General features: G+C 42.8%; 2 gene segments (V, D, J or C); both read right to left on the bottom strand.

The window, feature by feature from the left end:
* Positions 1 to 25,134, bottom strand: part of LOC125160503 (T cell receptor beta constant 2-like) — a 181,990-nt gene that overhangs the window by 61,114 nt on the left and 95,742 nt on the right.
* LOC125160513 (T cell receptor beta variable 24-1-like) lies at positions 7,293 to 12,103 on the bottom strand. The segment is given in 4 exon segments: positions 7,293 to 7,391; positions 11,491 to 11,649; positions 11,776 to 11,868; positions 11,992 to 12,103. Coding segments are annotated over 3 exon segments (225 nt in total).

Raw genomic sequence — 25,134 nt, 5'->3', positions numbered from 1 at the left:
TGGGTTCGTGTTTTTAGAATTTTTACCAGACCCGGGGAACCTGGGTGGCTCAGTCAGTTGAACGTCCAACTTTGGCTCAGGTTGTGATCTCATGGTTCATGAGTTCAAGCCCCACATCAGGCTTGCTGGGTGTCCCCCTGTCTCTCTGCACCTCCCCCAGTAGTGCGCGCGCTCTCTCTCTCTCTCAAATAAAAAATAAAATCAAAGCATTAGAATTTTTACCAGACCATTATTGTGAGTTGAGCAGTGTTGCATGAACCCTTGAGGATTTTCTCCAAACACTTCTCTGGAAACTCACTTTCTCATGGGAAACCATGGTACCTCTCTCCGCAGCTTGAAATTTTACTGTAAAAGTACTCTGATTTTAGCCAGGCTTAATGTCTTCATTTCCATGAATTTCCACTATATAATCTCGGCATGCTTTCCCCATAACGCCTGTGTTTCCTGGGCTGTGAGCAGGTTGTGGTGGAAGGAACGGAACAGGAAAAGGTGCACAAACACAGGAAAGTCTGGTAGGTGCCTGGAACATGCTCAGAGGTGGTCTGGATCTGTTGTAGGAACCCGTTTTACCGGAGGTTTACCAGTGGGGACAAACACTTTGCAGGCACTGGTAGTTGTTGATCCCTTTGGGTGACCTCGTAACTGCTCTCAAAACTGCTTGCCTGGGGAAAAAAATTTTAGGGAAATTGTGGGATGTGAGTCACCACAGATGAACTGAAGTTCCAATGTCATAGATGTGGCTTTCCGCCGTTTAACGCTATTTCTAGGAAGATTTTTTTTTTTCTCAAATTCTGGGCCACCTGTGGAGGTGGCTGTGGATCATCATAGAATGCTAGCACAGAGCGCAAAGATGGGTCCAGGGCCTGAAGAAACCTCCTCCTTCTTCCAGGAGGCACTGCACGCATCAGGGAATCTTCTTCGGTGCAGCCAGCAGCAAGTGAGCTGTGGATCAGCTGTAGCCGCAACCCTGGGACTTGGTCACTCCAGAACATTCTGTTACAAGCAAAGTCCTAAAGACATTCAAACAAAAGCTTCCCCTCCCCCCCCCCCCCCCATTCTGGATTTCCTGAATATTCAAGTGACCTGGGAGAGAAGGAGGCAGAAGTGATAGGCAGGGTCCACCAGGAAGGTCGTTTTGGCCATGAAAAAAAAAATAAGGTTTATGCCAGAGCCTAGAAATCCCAGTGTGTGAGTTTTCCTTGCGCTGCATGACCTCACCCGCTCCCAGGAGACAAAAAGCTGGTTCCTCAGAGAAGCCCGCTTCCCAAGGCATGATAAAAGAAGGGACGTGTCGTCTTCCAGCTCTCATCAGCCTGTAGGTGGTTTGCCTGTGATGTCACTGTCCCACCGACGCCCATGGTCCCAGATCCTGCAGAAATGGAGTCCTTCCTTCTCATCACAGAGCATCACCCAGCTAGGCTCCACTCCTCTGGGCAATTCAGATGGGGAGACGTGGTTGTTCTTTTGGGTTTATACATGCTATTCCTTTGCGTTCTTTCTGCCACAGACATAGTTTTTCATCGCCAGCATTCTTTGACGACCACTACTGCCTCTAGGTTAGCGGTTACTATGGAAGGCTCTAGAGGGAAACTGCCTGGATTCGAATACTGGCTCCGCCGCTTACTTTCATCGTAGGTGAGCAAACGAACCGTTTTGTGCCTTAATTTTACTGTCACTAATTCGTGCCAATGAAAGCGTGTGCCTCGTGGAGATGCTGTGAAGATCGAATGGGTTAAAATTCAAACGTTAAGAGGTTGTAACAAAGCCCCGTATAAAGTACCCACTCATTAAGATCGAGCTCGCAAAATGGTTAACTAGAAGCGCTGCTACTGATGTTACCGCTACTAACATCATCATTTATTATTGAGTCAAATTTTTGTGCTGGGGGTTGCGTTAGGCAGTCCATGCACGTTTTCTCGACTAAATAAAAACTCTGGGAGATACATATTACTGACTCCATTCTATAGACTAGGAAATGTCTTTAGAGAGGCTCAGTACCTTGGTAAAACTAGCAAGTGGCCAGGTAAGTCGAATTCCAAAACCTGTATTTTCAACTATTAATAATGAATTTCTCAAGGTTTCTCTCTCTCTCTCTCTCTCTTTCTCTCTCCTTCTCTTTCTCTCTTAAGAGTTTGACTGGAGTCTTATGCCTTCAGGAATTATTTTTCAATTTACTCTAACTTCTAAAACTAAAAGCACACTTAGTATGCTATCTCCATCTGCCTGAAATGCAAAATATTCTTTACTCTCTGGTGTCCTAGGCTAACTCTGTCTATTCTTGCTGCAAACCTTGAGCATACTTTCGGCAGATGGCTTGCTCAAGCCCATTTTTTTCTTTCTAAATTCTTGGTGGATCTCTTTTCTTTCTTTCTTTCTTTCTTTCTTTCTTTCTTTCTAAATATATTTTTTAATTTTTTAATTTATTTTTGAGAGAGAGAGACAGCATGTGAACAGGGGAGGGGCAGAGAGACAGGGAGACACAGCATCTGAAGCAGGCTCCAGGCTCTGAGCTGTCAGCAACGGAGCCCAACGCGGGGCTTGAACTCATGAACCTGCGAGGTCGTGACCTGAGCCGAAGTTGGTTGCTTAACTGATTGATCCACCCACGTGCCTCCTATTTCTTATTTCTAAACAAATATCTTCAGCCTTTAGCAAGTCTGAAGTGATTCCAAGTACTTTCTTATCATGCCGAGGCATCCTTGTTAACCAGGTTGGGCTCTTATTATGAGAATTAGGATAGAATTCTGAAGAATTTTGTCTTCATGTAAACATTTCTGTTTATAGTAAATACTTCATCCAACTGATATTTCTGTTGTAGCGATTTCTGTTCCGTTGGCTACCAGTTTGCTTCCAGTAAAGGAGAAAGTTGCAGGGAATGTGATTCTGGGAATGTGCATGCTGCTAAATGCCCCATAAACTCTCTTCCTACCTTTCATTTTTATTGGGGCTGCTTTGTTGCTGGGATGGTGATGGTGCATGTATTTCTCTTAGGACCATTAGCCACTGTTCTGCTTAGACTTTCTATCTGCATTAGAGTCAGTTTTGTTAGACTGCATTTTCCTAAAATGTGATCCATTTCATTTAGGCTTTGAAGTTATTTGTGGAGAATTGTACAAAATACTGTTTTTAAAAATGTACTCTATTTTGATGATTTCCCCTTGTCATTCCTTATTTAGTATATTTGTTCTCCCTGTCTTTTAGTTGACAAGCAATTTTCTATTTTTCCCAAGAACTTATTATGTATTTCTTAGTTCTACTGTTTCAAAATTTTCTACCACATTAGCTTCTGCTTTTGTGTTTATCTATCAATCTATATCTATCTATCTATCTATCTATCTATCTATCTACCTACATACCTACCATTCCCTTTATATTGACTTTTTCAGGTGCTTTTTATTTCTTCCTGTGGATTCAAGGTACTGTCAGTGTGTCATTTTCTTTCAGCCTGATGGCCCTAAGATTTTTCTGTAAGGCAAGCCTGCTAACTAGTAATCTCCTATTTTTTGCTTATCTGGGAATGTCTTTATTTCACCTTTGTTTCCAAAGGGTATCTTTGTTGGGTATAGAATTCTTAGCGACTTTTGTTTGTTTCTTGCTACATGTCACACTATCTTCTGACCTCCATCATTTCAGTCATATTGCTGGTCTCCTACACATGATGAGTCATTTTTCTCTGGTTGATTTCAATATTTTCTCTGTGTATTTTGGCTTTCTCAAGTTTGACTATAATGTCTAGATGAGTATCTCTGTGTTTATTGTACTTAAGAGTCATTAAGTTTCTAGATTCTCTTGATTAATGTTTTCAATAACTAGAGAAATTTTTGGCCATGAATTCTTTGCTCCTCTTTCTCTTGCTCCTCTCTTTCTGAGATTCCCACTTTGCGTATATTAGTAAAGTTGGTGGCATCCAATAAATTTCTAAATTTAGTCCATTTTTGTGTAAAGAGCATTTGCATGGGCAACACTGGGGTGTCTCCTGACACATAGCAACAGAGTTCCAAAATGCATGAAGTAAAAACTGACAGAAATGACAGAAGACATGAACATATCAAAACTATAGTTGGTGGTTTCAATACCCTACCTTCAAAAGATTAAAAAAATTTTTTTTTTAATGTTTATTCATTTTTGAGAGACAGAGAGAGACGGAGCATGAGTGGGGAAGGGGCATAGAGAGAGGGAAACACAGAATCCGAAGCAGGCTCCAGGCTTTGAGCCGTCGGCACAGAGCCTGATGCGGGGCTCGAACTCACGTACTGCGAGATCATGACCTGAGCTGAAGTCGGACGCTCAACCGACTGAGCCACCCAGGTGCCCCTCTACCTTCAAAAATTGATTGCACCAACTAGACAGAGAACAAGTCAGGGTAAAGAGACTGAACAACACTATCAACCAAGTTGATCTAACTGATGGTTTTAGAACACTCTACTCAACGACCAAAGAATATGCATTCTTTTCAAGAATGTATAGAATGTTTTCCAATATAGACCACATATTATGCCATAAAATAATCTCAGCATGTATAAAAGGATCGAGAGAATGCAAAGTATCTTCTCAGATCAAATTACTTAGAAATAAACAACAGAAAGAAATTTGGAAAATTCCCAAATACTTGGAAATTTAACAACATACTCTTAAATGAATCATGGATTACAGAAGAAATCTCAAAGAAAATTATATTTTTTTAAAAATTTTTTTTTAACTTTTTTTTTTTTGGGGGGGGGGGACAGAGAGAGACAGAGCATGAACGGGGTAGGGGCACAGAGAGAGGGAGACACAGAATCGGAAACAGGCTCCAGGCTCCGAGCCATCAGCCCAGAGCCTGATGTGGGGCTCGAACTCACGGACCGCGAGATCGTGACCTGGCTGAAGTCGGACGCTCAGCCGACTGCGCCACCCAGGCGCCCCTTATATTTTTTAACTGAAGAAAGAAATATAAAATATGAAATCACATGGAATGAAGTAGTGATTAAAAGAATATTTATAGCATTAAATGGCTACATTAGAGAATAAAAAAAAAAACAAAGGTCTGCATTCTAAGCTAAATTTCTTCCTTCAGAAACTGTAAAGAGAAGCAAAAAGTATACCAAAAGTAAGAATAGGGAAGGAATAATAAAGATCCCATTTGGGGTCAAATAAACAGAAAACAGAAAAACAATGAGGAAATCCATGGAACTAAAAGTTTGTTTCTTGAAACAATCCACAGAAGTAATGAACCTCTAGTTAGACTGAATAAAAACGCAGGGGACAAGTCAGTCCTCGAATGCGGAATTGGCCATTCTCCATCTTCGTAGAGACTCACCCAGGTTTAGTTTTCTACCCACACCGTCATTCAGACCGCACTGTCTTCTCAGGGCCAAGGAGTCTGGGAAAATCTTCGGTGGCTTTTGTAGTTTCAGATGAGGTTAAGGTGGGGCTTCCTCACTTTTTTATGCAGGCTGTAGGTGCCTGTGTAGCACTGTGGATTCACTGCTGGCACAGAAGTACAGAGATGTCTGTGAGGGGCTGGTGGACTCTAGTGTTAGGGGAAAATTCTCCTTCCTTATTCTAGAGACGGTTGATCCAGAGGAGGCCTCTACTTCCTCCGTGGTATTAATACCATATGAATAATGGATAAGCTGTAGTGCCTTTCCTGGGTCTTGACGATACCAGTACATGTTCTCATGGCCCATAGTTTGAGAACATTCCAGAGTAATCTTCTTTCCTGTTCCTGAAACATAGTGTCTTGGGGTCTGGGAGACACTAGCATCCACGAGACCTGAGAAAAGGAGACACAAATTGATGACAGGGTCCCGGGTGGACCTTGATGCTGGAACCAGGTTCAAAGCCAGAACAGGGGAAAATGATTCTTTCTGATTTTAAAGAAATCTGTGTCAGTGACTTACCAGCGCCCAGAAGGTAAAGGGCCACGTAATAGAAGAGCCTGACAGCCATGGCACAGTTAGAGCAGGAAGGGTGTCTCCCAGTTCTGGGGAAGAGGGGTAGGCTCTTGATGAAGTCACCACGTGACAACACAGTCCCTGCAGATCGTCTGGGCCCCACAGCCATCCTGTTGACATAGCGGTGTCATCTGTCTCCCTTTACCTATCAAAGGACTGATATTTCTGTTTACTTTTCTCATGCCAAGTAGGCTTGATGCTTTGCTGGTTTATCTTAAGTCTCTACTCTTTTTGCAAAACATTAGATTGCAATCATATCACAAGCTACGAAAGGGAGGACTGCAGAGCTTTGAAAGACCACAACAGGAAGATGTGATCTAGTTGGGAAGGTCGGGAAAGGAAGGGCTGTTTGGGGTGAGCTGAAGGATGAGCTGGAATGGATGCTGCAAAGCTGAGAGAAGAGCTCAAAACCAGGGCCCAGGGAACAGGGCGGCTGGATCAGACAGGGCACAAGAGACCGTGTTGGGAGGATTACACGAGGGAACACATTTAGGTCACACGTGGGAAGGGCTTAGGGCGGCAAGCAACATGTGCTGAGTTCTCCAAAAAATGTACGGTCATTGTCAGGTGCTAATTACATTGCTTTCTTGGTCTTGTTTCTCATGGACTTGGGGTCCAGATTTTGCTGACTTTATCAACTTAGGCTCCATTTTATCAAGTCCATCTTTCTCTTCACTGCACCATCAATCATGATAGAATAGAAAATTCAGACCTGCAGTTCTTTCTAATACATGCTTTGGTAACACTGGCTAAAATATTTTGGGTGCTGTCGCAGTAAACAGCATCCACACCAAGTACTGTCCTCTTTCCCCCATTTGTTTTCAACAGAAAAGTCTGTAGCTTCAGTCATGAGTCACAAAGATTAATCCCAGGACCCCTTCCCCCTTCCTCTGCCTCTTTTTGCCCTGGTTCACTGGGATTCACAGGTGACAGTCACTCAAAATCTTGCTTAGCTGCTGCTGACCCAGGATTTGGAGCTGACGGATGACCTCTTCAGACTTTATGCATTTTTTTGAGTTTATATATTTATTTTGAGATAGAGAGAGAGAGAGAGAGAGAGCTTGAGCATGATCAGGGGAGGGGCAGGGAGAAAGGAAGAGAAGGCGAATCCCAAGCAGGCTCCACACTGTCAGCGAGAGCCTGATGTGGGGCTTGAACTCATGAATTGTGATATTGTGAGATCATGACCTGAGCTGAAATCAAGAGTCAGATGCTTAACCAACTGAGCCACCCAGGTGCCCCTGGTCTTTATGTATTTTATGTATGACACTGCACACTCGTGTTCACTCTTGGTCTCTCATACATCCCAAAAGAATATACCAATTTTGACTTACCAAACCCTGACATCTTCTTGTCCGTGAAAGCCTTCCTTTAGACAAGGGTGATCATTAAAATTGAACAACATTCGGTCTTTGCTTTTACTTTGAAAGCTGGTCTTGCCTTAATAGGTAGCATCTAGGAAGAAAAAAGTAATAATGCAATTTTACTGCCCCCTGCTGAAAAAAAATGTGAAAAGGATGAATAAACACTTAGAGATTTGGGAAGGGTTTTCTGATGAATTTTAAAGAAATAGGAAGGGGGGAGGCCCCAAGTTGTTCTAAGTGTGAAGATTTAAGAATGAGTGATGAACGGATGAAGACGCCAGCAGTAACTGGGTGTAAAATCTGATTCTCACAGAAGGAATTAAAGAAAGACAGAAGAACTTGGGGCAGGTCTTGGGCTGGGGCAGATATGAGAGGCTCGGGTCCTACTCGGATGAAGGAGTATTTGAAGGCAGAGATGACTCTCCAGCCCTCATTTCCAGGGCAGGAATAATCCATGCATGGCCCACCTTCCTGGCATAGTTCAGGAAGTGTCTGGAGCAGCTGCTGAGAATTTCTCAGTGTCAACAAGGAAGGCCACAGCAACGATCAAAGACAATTGTTATGTATGCCTCCATACTTTGGGTCCAGTAAAGCACCTTCTTTCATTTTCCAATGTTCTTAGTCTTCCTCTAGCATTATGTTTAACCAAACTTATTCTCTTTCTTTTGAGAGGACTTGTAGGTGGGGAGTGTGGTGGACTTAAGTAAACATGCCCCAGAACTCAGAAAACGTGCTGCTTGCAAGAAAATCCCAAAGAACGACTTGGAAGACGTATATGAGTCTATTTTTCTTTCCTTCCTCCCTCCCTTCTTTTCTTCCATCTTTCCTTTGCTAAGTCAGACATTATACACAGTTCTAGGGATATAAAATTGGAGGGACATCAGTCTTCTTTCAAAAAAAAATTTAAGTTGATTTATGTATTTTTGAGGGAGACAAGAGTGTGAACAGGGGAGGGGCAGAGAGAGGGGAGAGAGAGAGAATCCCAAGCAGTTCCTGTGCTGTCAGTACAGAGGCCAATGCGGGGCTCGAGCTCACAAACCATGAGATGATGACCTGAGCCAAAAATGAGAGACTCTGAAACCAACTGAGTACGCAGGCACTCCTGGAGGGACATCACTCTTAAACTAGAGAATATATAGACTCGGTGAGAGTCAGTCTAGAATACAATAAGTATAGTATCTGGAAGGGATAAGAGCTGAATCTTCTCTGTCCACGGGAATCACAATAGCCGTTACAGATTAAGCTCATCTCTGAGCTAAGAATTAAAAGCTGTGCAGGAGTGAGCCAGCAGTGAAGAAGTAAGTCCATCTCGGATGAGAGGGAACATTTGCAAAGGTACAGTTGTCCAACTGGCCTTGGCCTCGTCAGGGAAATGTAAGGTGTTTCAGCTGAGCTAGAGTCTAAAGGGCTGAAGGGAACGTGGATGATTTGGCTGCATTTTCAGACACAGATCTTTTCATGAAAGGCTTTGTGTACCGTGTGAAGAATGCCACATGCAATCAGGCTGGTGGCAACATCTAAGACCGAGTAAAGCAGAGGAAGTAAGAGGCTGATAGACCGTCAAGAAGGGCACCGAGGTTTTTTTCTGGGGAGTGGATGATCAAAGTCTGCACTGGAGTAGAAGCGCCAAGGAAGGAAAGGAGCAGCTGAATCAGATAAACATGTGTATTGAAGACTGACGTGTCCCCTGTATCTCCCTTCAGGTGTGAAGGACAGTTTCCCCATCCATTAGGGGTGCTGCTGGCTGACGGCCCTCCTTATGAATGGTCTCAGCCGTCCCCACCACCTGCGGGCGTGCCCTTTCTCAGGGCAACACATTCACACTGACATTGTTGCAAGGAGAGTGGGGTATAAGACCTGGCCCCCTCACCTCCACCTCGGGTGGTTCTCAGGGCCACCCTATGGCTCAGCTAAGGCTTTTGCTAAGGTTGCAGAACAGCCCGGCTTCTCAGTCCATCCTTCCTTCTTTCCCTTCTTATGTTGATCACAACGGCATTTTTTTTCAATATATGAAATTTATTGTCAAGTTGGTTGCCATACAACACCCAGTGCTCATCCCAAAAGGTGCCCTCCTCAATACCCATCACCCACCCTCCTCTCCCTCCCACCCCCCATCAATCAACGACATTTTCTAATAACCCACCGAACACTGATCTCCCCTAACGAAGTCTGCTTTCTAGAAAACCAAACCTATGACAATATGAAATACAGAAGTAATAGATTTGCAAATGGATTTAATGAGAGCTTATGGAAGGAGGAATCTAGAATGGTGGTTTAAGACTGAGAAGAAACACAGGGTTTGGGCCAGAATGGGTGCATGTGGGGGAGAGGGGATGATACATTCAGCAGTAAATCACTTGAGTTTGAACTGTAGAGCAGGTCCAGGAGACAGTTGAGTCTACCAGTTTGGAACTTGTGAAGAAGTTGGCATGATCATGAGTGGGAAGGTTAAGGATGCATATCTATACTAAGAGGAAAAGAAGGCAGAAGAAAAAGTCCTAGGAAAATCTACTAGACATATCTAGTAAATAATTAAAGGGTACAGTTAATAGTTTATGAGAGAAGAATTATTATTACAGAATGAGGCTTCGATGAAGTGTGCATAGAAAGCAGAGAACAAAACTCTAGCAAACTGACCTTTTAAAGGGAAAGCAGATGAGCTAGAACTCATACAGGAGATTTTTTTTTAAAAAAAGGTGTGACATTCTTCTCAGATCAGAACATGTAGAAAATGAAATAACTTGGGTTCTTTGAGTGAACTGTCACTGAGTCATGGATTCTTTTGCCAAAATAATTGAGGCTCGTGGAGTACAGAGACAAAGCACATAAGAAAGTCCTCAATTTGATTCTTAGGCAGGTTTTATGCTATGGAGCCCTTGATTGAGTATTTTTGTGCCAGGAGTTCGCTGGCTCCCAGGAGGGTCCCCTCCGCAGGGGGCTGGAGGCTTATTCCAGGGCCTTTGAGAGAAAGAGGAATCTCCAAGCTCCGAGATTTGGCTCGGGAGCCAAAATGTGCTGGGGAGAAGGCACATTTTGGGGGGATCCAGTACATCCAGATAATGACACGGTCTATCTGCTCCTGCAGGTTAAGATTATTCTCAGCAGAGATCCACATGTGGGGCAGTGGATGAAAGATAACTTTTCTAGATCCCAGTCCTGGTACTTGACAAACTTCACCTTCTGAGTCAGATTTAAATAGTAATGAAATTTATTTAGGATGAAGTTTTAGACAACAAGGTAGTCGGTTTGTTCCTGGTCTAAAGGCACTCAAATACAGAGCTGAAGAATGGCTGGCACTTGGAGGAACCAGGACAGAGAAGGGGACAGCAGGAGGAAGGGGCAGTCGGTAGGAACAGAGTGGAGAGGGGCACAGTGCAAAGTGGGCAGAGACAAAGGCAAAAGAACCATGAAAAACCACGTTGTGTTTGAGCTAATAAGAGATGTTCTTATTGAAAATCATGGTGGGGGCACCTGGGTGGCTCAGTTGGTTGAGCGTACAACTCTTGATTTCAGCTCAGGTTATGATCCCAGGGTCGTGGGATTGAACCCTGCATCAGGCTCCTTGCTAAGCATGGAGCTTGCCTAGGGTTCTCTCTCTCTCTCTCTCTCTCTCTCTCTCTCTCTCTCCCTCCCTCCCTCCCTCCCTCCCTTCCTCCCTCCCTCTCCTTCTCCCTCTCCCTCTTCTTCTCCCTCTCCCTCTTCCTCTCCCCACCACACCCCAAAGTAAAAGAAAAAGAAAAACAGAAAATCATGGTGGTATTGACAAATGTCAGGTTCATTCTAGAATGACACTATCGGGCTAGCCCCACTAGAATACATAAAGAGTGTCAGTGGGCAGGGAGATAGGTTCAGTCCAGCCTGTGGTTTCAGTTACCCCATGGCCTAGGGACATTGATCTAATGTGCCCTCAAGCTTAGATTGAGGCACATGGAGCATAGAACTACTGAGACCTCTAAAGATCCCCACATCTCACACGGGGGAAGCCTTCTGTGCCCCTCTGAGCAAATGTGCCTGTCTTTCTGTATAGAAAGCAGGTAGCCAAGAAGCACTGTGAAAGTCTCTGGTGGCACAGAAGTAAAGAGCTGTCTGTTTGGGAATGGCAGTCTCTAGGAACAGGGAGAATTTCTCTCGCTCCTTTCGAGAGGCACTGTACCCATCGGAGACCTCTCCTTTGTTAATATTGTCGGTACCGTAGGATAAGTAGACCAGCTGTAACCCCAGTTCTGGGTCTTGTCGATACCAGTACATATAGGCATGATCCATAGTCTGAGAACACTCCAGTACAATGCTCTTTCCTGTCTCTATAATCCCATTCCTTGGGGTCTGGGTAATGCCAGCATCCACGGAGCCTGTGAGAAAACAAGACAGAAACTGGAGCCAGAGCTCAGGAAGGGTCCTCTTGCCACAGGCTCAAGGGAAAAGCTTCAGCCAGGACCTGGGAGATGTAAGGACTTCCCTATGTTTCCCAAACTCACCTGTTCCCAAGAGACGAAAGGCCACACAGCACAGGAGCAAGAAGAGGTCCATGGTGGGGAGAGAAAAGACGGAGGTGTTTCCAACTTGGAGTGCTGGGGAAACAGGGCACGGAGATAGGAAATGGGAAAAATTCAGTCAGTGATGTCCTTGCCCCTCACAGCTTATCTGGCCTTGGAGAAAGATGCAGCCACACCCCTTTCCCCACCGGGCCTTACCTTCGCTCCCTTATTACTCAGACAGGTGGTGCCTTGGTTTACTTACTGGGGGTCCTACCAGAGGATGTTGAAACTCTTCAACTCCCCCCTCTTCTCTTCCTCCTTCTTCTCTGCCACCGACCAGAGACTAGTCTCTTCCTCTTCCCACGCCTTAGCTATTTCAGTAGCTCAAGGGCGTGCCCTCATCCCCGTTGAACAGGCTATGGAGTAAATCCAGATTGCTTTCACATAAAGAGAAACTAGTTCCTGTGGAGGTTGTGACACTGTAACATTTCTTTCTTTCTTTCTTTTCTGCATTTATTCATTTTTTTTTCTCACTCAGGTCTAGGTAGGCTATGCAATTTGAACATATTCACCATAAAGTTTGAGAGTTTTGTCTTTTCCTAGGGGACCAGCACTATTAACTTGGTTCCAAATTTACATTGCTCTTCAATGATGCTCTTGTTCTGGTCAATGTTTCCTGGGCACAGATCTTTATGGAAAATACAGGCTAATTGTAGGAAGATATTCTCTTAATGTGGGTATACGCTTTAGAGAATACTTAGCACCTTCCCTCACATTTGAATGATCTGAAAAGAGTTCCGTGAAGAGGTAATTTTAGCTCAACGTAAATTGTTCCTGACTTTAGGAGGAAAGTCTTCAGTATTTCATTACGACAAAGTACAAAGACAGCACAACCACGGGCATTGAGGACGGCGCCCGTTGGGATGAGCACTGGGTGTTGTACGGAAACCAATTTGACAATAAATTTCATACTAAAAAAAACAAAACAAAACAAAGATAGCGGAACCACAAAGATCATGTGAAATATTGATGTGATCAGTTAATCTTCTTTGCCCCTCCAGGTCTGTGCCTCTCCTTGTTCCTTATCCAGGGATATACCAGAGCCTCCTACACTAATCGGTTCGGCTGTATATCACATCAGGAACGTCTCCTTTTTAATAGCTTCTCTTTTGATTATGAAAATTTATAACATGTATAAAACAGATGCTGTCATGATACAATGAGCCTCCCCGTACCCCCACGTTACCTGGCTTCAATAATTACCAACTCATGGCCTCTCTTGTTCATTTGCCACCATTTCTCTCTCTCGCCTGTTATTTTGAATACTCATTGCTTTATTCAGAAGTATGCAGGCACATTTTGCAGCCAGAGTACACGTTCTCTATGACATATTCCAGTGTTCTCTCCCTTCTCTCTCTTTCTGGATAGAGTTCTTCATTAATCATATTCGTAGAAACTGGGTTTCCCCCCCAATAAATTGCTTATCCAGGGGCTTGATTAAAAGAAACAGGACAATTGTAAGAATGATTGTCATTTGGGTTTGTCCTTAGTGGGAAAATCATCACCCGAATCTGCAATTCTTAACATAAACATGCTGCTTTGCTGCTCCCCCTCCCCGCCTGCTGTGGGCAGTGACTGGAGTGGGAGAGATTTGGGAGGTGAATGTAAACTGTTTTCAGGGGTCCTGTCCGTTGAGGGCTAGTGGAGTCTGACGGGAGAAGTGTGCAGACGCGTGGCAAAGAGAAGAGAAACATACATCGTACTGGGAGCAGAATCTGTGCCAGAGGAGGAGTGAACGACCATCATCAGAGGAAGGAACACAGGAGACACATAACTGGGTGGGAACAGAATTAAAAAAGACACTCCAATTTCTGCACACCCCAGATGGTCCTTGATGGCATGGACCAGTATTCCCCCTCCTCTGGGATGGCTCTTATGGCTCTTAAATCTTATTCACAACCCACTTCTCCTCTGACCCATCCCTCACCACAGGCAGAGCACACATCTCTCAATCTCCGCCCATACCCTGCTTTTCACAACGTGCTGTGTGTTCCTGGGTGTGATCCTAGGGACACTGGAAGCTCTTTTCTCATTTGTGAATTATTGATCTGTAGACACATCCTTGGGCACAAAGAATTTTTACTACTGGTTAGTGCTTTCTGTGTTGTAAGAAAACTCACAAAGATGTTTTCCTGTTTTCTCCCAGAAGGTGTGTAATTACAGCTTTTATACTAGGTCTATGACCCATCTCAAATTGACTTTTGTTTATGGGATGAGGTATCAGTCAAGTGTATTTCATTTTACATGATCATCCAATTGTTCCAATGTTATTTGTTGCAAAAACTGCTATCTTAATGCACTGAAATTTCCAATCCATAGACATGATACATCTTTCCATTTTTAATATTTTCTTTAATTTCACTTTGTGATGTTTTGTAGTTGTTCACTGAACATCTTTTGTTAAATTTATTCCTGTTATTCTTACTATCGTATATGGTATTGTCTCCTAACATTTCTTTTTCAATTGTTTGCGATTAGCATAAAAACACTTGATTTTTTTTATATTGACGATGTGTCTTGTCTTGCTACATTCACTAATTATTTCTAGCTGTTGTTTATTGAGTTCCTAATGTTTTTAATATACACAACCATGTGAACTGAAAATAATCATAATTTTATTTATTCCTTTACAATAGTTAGGACTTTTTATTTTTTTTCTCTTATTTTTTTTTTCACTTGTCACAGGCCTGGTTAAGACCCCCAATCTAATGTTGAAGAAAAGTGGTGAGAGTAAACATCGTAGCTTAATCCAACCACAAGAGGAAAGTGTTCAATATTAACCATTAAACAGGACGTTCGCTGTGTGTTCTTTGTTGATCACTTCCAACAGACTGGGAAAATTCTGTTTACCAGTTTGATAAGAGTGCTTACTTTGAACGAGTACTGGATTTTGTCAGATTTTTCTCAGCATCTATTAAGATGATCAAATGAAGGGCGCCTGGGTGACTCGGTGGGTTAAGCGTTGACTTTGACTCAGGTCATGATCTCACAGTTTGTGAGTTTGAGCCCCGCGACAGGCTCCGTGCTGACAGCTCAGAGCCTGGAGCCTGTTTCAGCTTCAGTGTCTCCCTCTCTTTCTGCCTCTCCCCCATTCATGCTCTGTCTCTCTCAAAAATAAACATTAAAAATAATTTAAAAAAGATGATCAAATGATTATTCTTCATGATTCTGCTAATAATTCTCCTACAATAAACCTACTTGGTCATGATGTATTACCACTATATATGGATATACACATATGCACACACATCCATATGTATATGCATTTGGATTTGATTTGTTAATATGTTGAAAAGGATTTTTTTTTCATCTACAGTCATAAAAATATTGTTCTGCGATATCTTTGCCAGATTTTGGCATCAGGTTTTTGCTAGCTTCACATAATGAGTTGTGAAGTAGTTCTAAACTAGTAGTTCTAGTTTCTTTTCTTTTCTTTTTTTTTTTTTAAATGTTTTTATTTATTTCTGAGACAGAGAGAGACAGAGCATGAGTAAGGGAGGGGCAGAGAGAGAGGGAGACACAGAATTGGAAGCAGGCTTCAGGCTCTGAGCTGTCAGCACAGAGCCCGACGCGGGGCTTGAACTCACGTACCGTGAGATCATGACCTGAGCTGAAGTCGGACGCTCAACCGACGGAGCCACCCAGGTGCCCCTAGTTTAGTTTATTTTCTAAAAAAAGTTTCTGTAAAGTTGGTATGATTTTTTTTCCCCCTTAAATGTTTGCCAGAGTTCACCAAGAAATGAATCTGAGTCTGTAGTTTCCTTTGAGGGGATGTTTTTGATAAGTAATTCAATTTCTTTACATTTCTAATTCCACCCTGAATCAGTTTGGTAAGTTTGTGTTTTTCAGGTAATTTCGTCTAGTTGTAATACTTATATATGATATTCTATCATTTTAAGGTCTGTTGTGTTTATGGAGATATTCTCTTTTTCATCATTCATATGGGAATTTGTGTCTTTCCCCCTTTTGTCTTGACTGCTATGGGTTAATCACTTTTATCAATTGATCAAATTATGAACACAGTTTCATGTAAATCCTGGAACATATTTCTATAATAATAATTATTTAAAATCTCTTGTCTGAAATTTCTGTGTTATTTCAGGGTTGGTTTCCATTGCCCATTTCCCTTTATGGGGGATATTTTCCCATTTCTTTCCATGTCTAGTACTTTTTCGTTGCATGACTGAAATTGTGCATGCTGCATGGTTGAGAGTCTAGATTTTTCTTTCTTTCTTTCTTTCTTCCTTTCTTACTGCCTTTACTTAGCGAGTGCTATGCAATTTTTCTCTAGAAGCCATTTAATTTATTGACAGATCAGCTAGCTCCCAGGGAGGCTTGTTGAAGTTTGTTAGGGCAGTTGTAGAATGGCTCTTGCTCTTGGACCTGGGTGGCCTCCTTCTTGAAGTGTGACCCCCAGACTTGAGGTGCCAAGTGTATTCCCAGGGGATTCAGTGGGATCGCTCCTCTCTGGCTGGTCAGGATTCACATGGACCCCTGGACTGTGTGGCAGCCGGAATCTCCAGCCCTGCTCTCTGTCAGGCTTCACTGAGGCTCTCTAAGTGTCTGCTATTTGATGTTTGACCCCTGGGCAATATTGGAGCCCTCTGTCTGCCATTTTCCTTCCCTACAGCAGCTCAGCCCTGAACTCTGCTCTCTGTCTCCCTGATGTTGCTCTGCTTGGGTTCCATGCTCTCGTGCTGCAGTTTAGAAGCTGTTCCAATGCACAGACCTGGGGCAATCATGACACCCCCTTTCATTTTCCCTCCTCTCTGTGATGATGGCCCTTCACTGCCTGCTGTCTGATGCCTGAGAGCTGCCTTAAAAAATTCCATCAAGCTTTACAGTAGCTTCTAGATGTAGGCAAGTATGGTAACAACTGTCTGTTCTGACTTGAAGCCAAATTCCTGTTATTCTCATTAAGGTCATATAATTATGACATTGTTTATTGCACTTTTAAGGTTCTGATCCTCTTGTCAAGCTGACACTATTATAAGAAGTTTATAAGAGTAACCCTCTGATAGGGTTCTTGATCAAACTGGATAATACAATTCATCGTTTAAGGGTTCTTAAACACTTTTCACAAGTATTATTTATTTCCAAATTTACATGAGACTTTTTATATTTATATTTTCTCACTCCTTGTTTTTTTTTTTTTTTTTAAATTTTTTTTTTTGACATTTATTTATTTTTTTTGGGACAGAGAGAGACAGAGCATGAACGGGGGAGGGGCAGAGAGAGAGGGAGACACAGAATCGGAAACAGGCTCCAGGCTCTGAGCCATCAGCCCAGAGCCTGACGCGGGGCTCGAACTCATGGACAGTGAGATCATGACCTGGCTGAAGTCGGACGCTTAACCGACTGCGCCACCCAGGCGCCCCTCTCATTCCTTGTTAAATTGTTGGTTTGATCCTTTTCTTAAGTTATTATTATTTTTAATATTTTCCTTTGTGTGATTTTTTTAATGTGTTTTTTGAGGGGCGGGGCACAAGTGGGGTAGGGGCAGAAAGAGAGAGGGAGACACAGAATCCAAAGCAGGTTCCAGGCTCTGAGCTGTCAGCACCGAGCCCAGTGCGGGGCTTGAACCCACAAACTGTAAGATCGTGACATGAGCCGAAGTCAGATGCTTAATCGACTGAGCCACCCAGGTGTCCCCTTTTCTTAAATGATTATATCCATCTTTATAGTAAATGCTAATAGTTTTCTGGGTATCACTTAAAATTTGTTTCCCTAAGTTTATTCCTCAGGAATTTGTTTTAATTTGTCCAAAGAAAAAGTTCTCCCCACAGAGCATATAACATTCTCATGTTTTTGGTAAAAAAAAAAATCTATTTGCCAGAACTATACATGTTATTTGAAATACACGTATCGTGGCTCTCTTTTTACGCTTCTCTCTTCCCCAGAGACTAAAATTCCACGCAATGTAACTAAAAAATTCCCAGTCTTTTTATGTCTCAGTGACTTAAAATGGTGAAATTAATGTGAATCAGCTATCATATCAAGAGCTCAATGAAATTGGTGATTGCCCTGGATGGCATTTGGTCCTGAAATAGACAATCTGAGGACAAATGTTAAGTCTTTAAGAAAAATGTGTGAGTTTTTACTGCTCCTTGCTGTAACCAGCCAGCAGAATCCGGTTAGAAAAAAGAGGGAGAAAAATTCATTTGGTTTACTCCAGGGGGCAAAAAGCATAGCCGAATGGAGTGAAGCATTTTCTTTTCATTTCTGGATGAAAGGAGGTTGTTGATGGGTGGTAAGCAGTGTGGGGGGCAGCAGTGGTTGGAAATGTTTGTGTGATACCCAATGATGGGAGTAACAATGGGGGAGAAATAGTGGTGTCTTTCATGTAATGGAGGTAACGTGCACCTGCTCAGAGGAGACCCACCTGTTTCTCTCCATACCTACTGGCTCTTTGAAGTTTGAGACAGTGGTGCACCATATAGGGAGGCGATATTTCAGCTTTATTCTAAAATAAAAAAGGGACTGATATCTACAATCCTTTGAGAAAAATACAGAACTCTCAGTAGAGAAATGGCCTAAGAATACAAATAGACCATTTCGAGAACAGAAATCCAGGACCACCATCTAATGAGGAAGGGCTCAAATTCATTAGCAGTCAGAAAAAATGCAAATGGGAGAAGTGGGGAGGGAGAGACCACCATCCAGCTTTCTAGATTGTTGCCAGTTGATAGTATAGGAGTGTAAAGTAACTTCTCTCTCTCTTCCTATTAAATTATGGTTTTATTTATTTTTCTTAAATTGTCATCTGCATTTTTAAGGTAAGCACTGATGGTGTTCTAGGAGAAGGGGGGTGGATGAGAGATTGGAATCTCTTTACCTTCTTAGACCAATAATCTAGACAACTGGATAACGCCATAAGAGGGTAGGGGATATGGGAAGCTTTATGTACTTTTAAGTGAGATTTGAGACTCATACACCAACCTGCAGGGCCCTCTGATGGTATCTAGATACAGAAAATAATGTACACAAATGGTACTCGGTGTCTCAGCAGTCATGATTCTGGGTGTACAATCCTATAAAATGATCCTACAGGTCCAGGAAGGGTTGTATACAAGCATACTCAAAGCTGGCATGACATCAGAGGAAAACTGGGTCTATTCCCGGAGAAACAGGCATGGAGCGCTGTAACTCACTTAGAAGCAACAGACTACAAGTACATACAGAAGAATGAAGCGTTTCACTCACCTGAGCTGAGTGGGGAAAATCTAAAAGGCAGAATTGCATGCATAATAAAGATTTACATGATTTTAAATACATGCGTGCATGCACACGTGGTAAAGGTTGAATGCTCTAGGAGAAGGCTCGTGGTTGGATCATGACCAGGCTATTGTTCCTCCTGGATTTGACCCCAGGTTTAGAACGAGGTGAGCTGGTCGGTAGCATTGCGGTGGAATGATGGCAACTGAACTCGTGACCTTCAGTTACCATCTCATCCTCACCTTCCACCGTGAGGACTGGAAGAAAAGAGAAAGACAGAACACAGGGAGAGAAGAACATGAAGTGGACGAAACAAGAAGAAAAGTGAGCCCCGAGAGGCAGTCATTCCAGCCCCTGGCCCAAGTGGTGTTTTTTTCCAGAATTGTCCATCACTCCTTGATGGCTGCTGAACATCCTTTAGCCTCGTATTAAAGCCACTGTGGCTTAGGCTAGCTCCAGCTGACTTGTTGCTTCCTTTCAACCAAATTCGCCACCCGCTTCCTGAGTGGGGTCCACGACGAGTTTGTGCACTAAGAGGAGCTAACACTTCCACGCTCTGCGATAGCCGCAGAAGTACAGCGCTGAGCCTCCTGGTTCAGAGGACCGGCTTTCCAGGCTGCAGGGTGAGTCTGGGGGACATTTAGCTGAGAATCGCTCCTTGAGCAAGTCGATTTGAGTAAGCACTTGATTGTTCTGAAAGTAAATTAAAAAACTTAAATTTTTTTTTCTGGGTCTGTTGATATCGGGAAACAAAAGTATGTCCTTTTTCGGGGATACAATCCATCCTTGTTTTCTGTCCTTTGCCTTTGACCAGATGTCCTGGAGTCTGGGTGACTTTGGCATCAAGACAGCCTTTAAGAAAAAGACACAGAAGCTGTAGACAAAGCCCAGGAGGGATCCTGTGAGGGAAGAGCTTGGGGCTGGGAGTCGACAAGCGGGAACTGGATTTTTCTTTTGTGCTCAGGACTCACTGGCTCCCAGGTGACAAAGGGCTGCACAGCAGAGGAGCCCTGAGCCCATGGTGGCATCAGAGTAGCAAAAGGATGAGGCTTTTTAAGGCTCCATCAACAACCTTCCTGTGACGTGATTGCTTTGCGGACTCATAATCATCATGAAACTGCTTTGTGTCAATGAGCAAAAACACATCATGGCATCGGAAGGAAAGCTTTTATCCCAGCTCAGTAAATACACCCGGTTTGTGTTTTATTCATTTAGAAATATTCATTTTATTTACTCTTTGTCTTTTTTTCTTTTTTGAGAGAGAGAGAGTGCAAGCAGGGGAAGAGGGGCACAGGGGGAAAGAGAGAGAATCCCAAGCAGGTTCTGGCTCAGCACAGAGCCCGACGAGGGGCTCGATCCCACTACTGTGGGATCATGATCTGAGCTGAAATCAAGAGTTGGATGCTCTACTGACTGAGCCACCCAGGATCCCCTAGAAATATTCACTTTAAAAAAAATTTTATATCTAGTTTTGCCAACAGAAACAACATCTATTTTTTAGAAAGTTAGAAAATAAAGATAAAACCACATGACTGCCAAAGATGATGCCTGTTAACACCTTAGTGATGGTCTTTCCAGATCTCTCCTTTCCTCCCCCACTCTGCGTGCATGTGTACATTCTCTTTGATAAAAAGTATATCATTCTGTAAATGCTGTTGTATAACCTTTTAAAAAATTGTATTAACTTAATATAATTTTCATAATCTTTCACTATCGATGCATTTTAATTTTATCTACTACCCAATTTTTATTCAGAGTTTAGGAGCTGTTTGAAAAAACCCTTTTACATGGATTTAAACACAGTTTCTAACCCAAGACTGGGCATTGCTTTTGATGATTAATTATCTAATTATCTTTCCACTTAATACAGGCCCCTTTTGTTACTGTTGTTTTTGTGATTCTGAGACTAAACACTGCTTTGCAGAATATTTCACCTTCTTGATATTTTTGGTATGTTTTGGCTTGTTCATTTATTGTGAGATAATCTCTCATTTTCTTCTCTGATTTTTCTATCAACCTTTAATTTAAGTAGTACACTTCTTTTCTTGTGATCTATTTTTGCTTACTTTCTTCCTTCCTCCCCATCCCCATTCTAGGGAAGTAATGTTAACAGCTTAATGTATACCTTTCCATAGGCTTCTCCTTTCCCCTTCAATTGTTCAATGAGGTAGTTTTCTCCACATTAAAACACTGATATTGAATATATATCCAATAATTTGATAACATATCAATACAATAAGCACTTGAACAAATAACCCCACTCCGGAAATAAAATATTGCCAGCGTCTTTGAAATCTCTTGGTTTTCCCTCCCAGACCTCATGACCTCCCAATACCACCGCTCTATTCTATTCTATTCTATTCTAATTACTCTCTTCCTAGACTATTAGCTCCTGGCAGAAAGGATGTGTTTCCATTCAATTTTGTATCCTTTGCATTCAGAAAGGGGACCAGACACAGTAACATCTCAAGAAAAGACAGATAAATGTAAAAGGAGTGATTAAAACCCGGGAGGCACACAGAATTAAGTGTATCCCCTGGGTCTGTTCTCTTGAGTGCTTGATTAAGAATCCAGAGAGAGGGTGCCTGGGTGTTTCAGTCAGTTAAGTGTCTGACTTTGGCTCAGGTCATGACCTCACGGTTTGTGAGTTCAAGCCCTGAGTCTAGGCTGACAGCTCAGAGCCTGGATCCTGCTTCGGGTTCTGTGTCTCCCTCTCTCTCTGTCCCTCCCCCACTTGTGCTCTGTCTCCCTGTCTCTCAACGATAAATAAGGATTAAGAAAAATTTTTTTAAAAATTGCAAAAAAAAAAAAAAAAATCCAGAGAGTGCAGGAAGGCTACTCGGCAGAGGGGGAGTTTAGAAAGATTACAACAGTGGGGCCGCAGGGCTGGAGCAGGTGTGCGTGCAGGTGGCCAGTGGCCGTGCTCCACTGTGGTGCGCTTCCAGAACAGAGGTACAAGCCTGTTTGGCTGGTGTGTGCCAGCTTCACAGTGAGAGGAAGTGAGAGGAAGTAGCACCTTCTCCTCTCTAGAGACACTGTGGCCTTCAGTTACGTCTCCCCTCTGAACATCTTTTTCAACCGTTGAGTAGTAAATCAGCCTCAGACCTCGGCCTGGGTCCTGCCAGTACCAGTCCATTGCATTGTATCGCAAGTTCTGTTTACGCTCCAGGGTCACATGGCGCCCAGCCCTGCTGAGCAGGACTGCCGGCGTCTGGTAGATTTCAGCATGCGTGAGTCCTGTGGGGGAAAGGCTACAAAGGCTGAGGATAATGTCCAGAAGGGGGGCCCAATGCTGTCGTAAGAAGAAGGTAGCCGAGGGGCGCCTGGGTGGCACAGTCGGTTAAGCGTCCGACTTCAGCCAGGTCACGATCTCGCGCTCCGTGAGTTCGAGCCCCGCGTCGGGCTCTGGGCTGACGGCTCGGAGCCTGGAGCCTGTTTCCCATTCTGTGTCTCCCTCTCTCTCTTCCCCTCCCCCGTTCATGCTCTGTCTCTCTCTGTCCCAAAAATAAATAAACGTTGAAAAAAAAAATTAAAAAAAAAAAAAAAGAAGAAGGTAGCCGAGTGGGGGACTGCACACCCAGGATAGGAATTTGCTGACTGGGTGTTGGGCTCACCTCTTCCCAGGAGAAACAGGGCCACGTAGCAGAGGGCGCAGCTGCCCATGACAGGGGTAGAGTCTTTGTGAAGGTCTAGACACGGACTGAGAGAGCCCAAGGGAGGGGACTAGAACGTAGGGCTCCCCCTGACTTAGTATGCAGAAGTTATCACCGCTAGAAGATGAATGACTGTCAAAGCTCATTTTGCAGATGGGTACAGTAAGGCTCAGAGATCAAGTCGCTTGCGTCTTCTGCCTACGCAGCTCTTTATATCCCTTCTAAAGGGACAAGGTCCTGAGTGGTGAGAGGACCAGGTTCCCCGTTTCCCGGTCAGTCACACCCGATACACCCCGTGCCTCTGTGCTCACTGTGACAAGAGCTTGGAAAAGAAATGCCTGCAATTTTCAGAGTCTATTGCTTGTCTATCAACTGCCCTGTTCCTGTCAATACTGTTGCAGATACAAGAACATGTTCGAATTGTTCGTGCTTATAAGATAGAGCCAATTCTGCCCATCCTCTGTATTTCTTATAATTGATACGGTAGATGGAGCACAGACTCCTCGAGTGATTTTGGCCATAGCAAAGGGTCCTAAGCCCACCCTCCCCTGGGGCCCGGACTAGGGCCTGGGCTTGCGTCCCGGTCCGGGCATTTAGTAGTTACCTAAAGGTGGACAAGTCTCGTGCTTCCCTGTAATTTTATTTTCTTATTGGTAAGATGGGTATCATGAGTACCTACTTCAAAAGTTGTTGTGAACTTTATATAAATAAGGAATTTAGGATAGTTCTTCATACAGAATAAGCACCATATTTGCGTTTGCTATTATTATTCTCTGTACCTGGTGTTGTAATCCATGGGATTTGTGGAATTAGTACTATGTCAGAGAAAATCAGACATTTACTGACACAGAATTGTGCTAGCTAACTAAAATATCAGTTTCCAGTATTGAGTTGAAATGTATGCAATTAATGTAAATTCATTGCATAGCATAGTTTCTTTTTGAGAGTTTTAGATAAATGAAAATAAATAATTGCAGGTTAATTATTTCTTAAATGCTATTATTTTGGTAGATTAATGGTTTCTTTATTTTTATGTCTGAGGTCATCTGTAATAAAAGACAATTTCATGGGCACCTGGGTGGCTCAGTCAGTTAAGCGTCCAACTCTTGGTTTTGCCTCATGATCTCGCTGTTCTGGGTTCGAGGCCCTCACCAGACTCTGCGCTGACAGTGTGGGGCTTGCTTGGGATTCTCTCTCTCTCTCTCTCTCTCTCTCTGCCCCTCCCCTACTCATGCACTCGCTCTCTCTCTCTCCATAGAAATAAATAAACTTAAACTTTAAACTTAAACTTTAAAAAAAGTTATTTCCATAGAAATAAATAAACTCAAACTTTAAACTTAAACTTAAACTTAAACTTTAAAAAAAGACACTTTAGGGTGCATGGGTGGCTCAGTCAACTAAGCGCCCAACTCTTGATCTCAGCTAAGGTTAATGATCTCACAGTTTGTGAGTCTGAGTCCCACATGTGGCTCAACATTGATGCCTCGGTGCCTGCTTTGGATTCTGTTGCTCATTCTCTCTGCCCCTTCTCCCCTTATGTGTGCCCTCTCTCTCAAAATAAATAAATAAACTTTAAAAAAATTTTAAAAAGACACTTTTATGATGAAGCTTAGAAATGGTTGCTGCCTGCTCCTAGAAGAAAGGGGCCTGTGTGTTTGTCCGTGTGTGTGTGTGTGTGTGTGTGTGTGAGAGAGAGAGAGAGAGAGAGAGAGAGAGAGAAGGGGAAAGGCAGTGGTATAATGATATAGAATTAGGACCATCAGAAAGTGCAGCAGTGAGTGTAGAACTCGGAGAAAGAATTGCCTCCAATGACCAGGTCTAGGCTTCAAGTTCTCAATCACATCTGCAAAGCTGAGGATCTCATTCCTCATGCAGGGACTCTTAACCTTATTCATACATGGACCCCTTTGGACATCCGGTGAATCCTAAGGACCATAATGTATTAAACCCACGAAATAGAATATATTGTATTATGAAGGAAGCCAGTTATTCTGAAATGTAGTTATCAAAATATTTTAAAATAAATTTATGATATGTTAATATGACATCTTTAAAAGTTATTAAAAAATATATTCTGGTGAATTGAAAACTACCCTTATTCAAAGTAGTAATAAGAGTAAATGATATTTATTTTATGTAGTGAGGTATAAAAATATCTATGACTTTCATACCAACTGTAATATATGCAAAATATCTTTGATTTCTATTATTGCCTTTGTCCAGGTACTGTGAATAGTGCTATGTTTATTAGTTGTATCTATCATGAACTAAGGTCTATAGTTTAGTTAGAGGTTAGTGAAGATAAAGATAACATTTATCCCATTCAAATTCATGGATTCCCTGAATTCCATCTATGCACACTTTGGAGGTCCATGGGTCACAGATTAGGATTGCTGCTTTTTTAAATTTTTTAATTTATTTTTGAGAGAGA

Source organism: Prionailurus viverrinus, chromosome A2, assembly GCF_022837055.1.
Source record: "Prionailurus viverrinus isolate Anna chromosome A2, UM_Priviv_1.0, whole genome shotgun sequence".
NCBI classification, from domain to species: Eukaryota; Metazoa; Chordata; class Mammalia; order Carnivora; family Felidae; genus Prionailurus; species Prionailurus viverrinus.
This window is presented reverse-complemented; position numbering and strand designations above follow the sequence as displayed.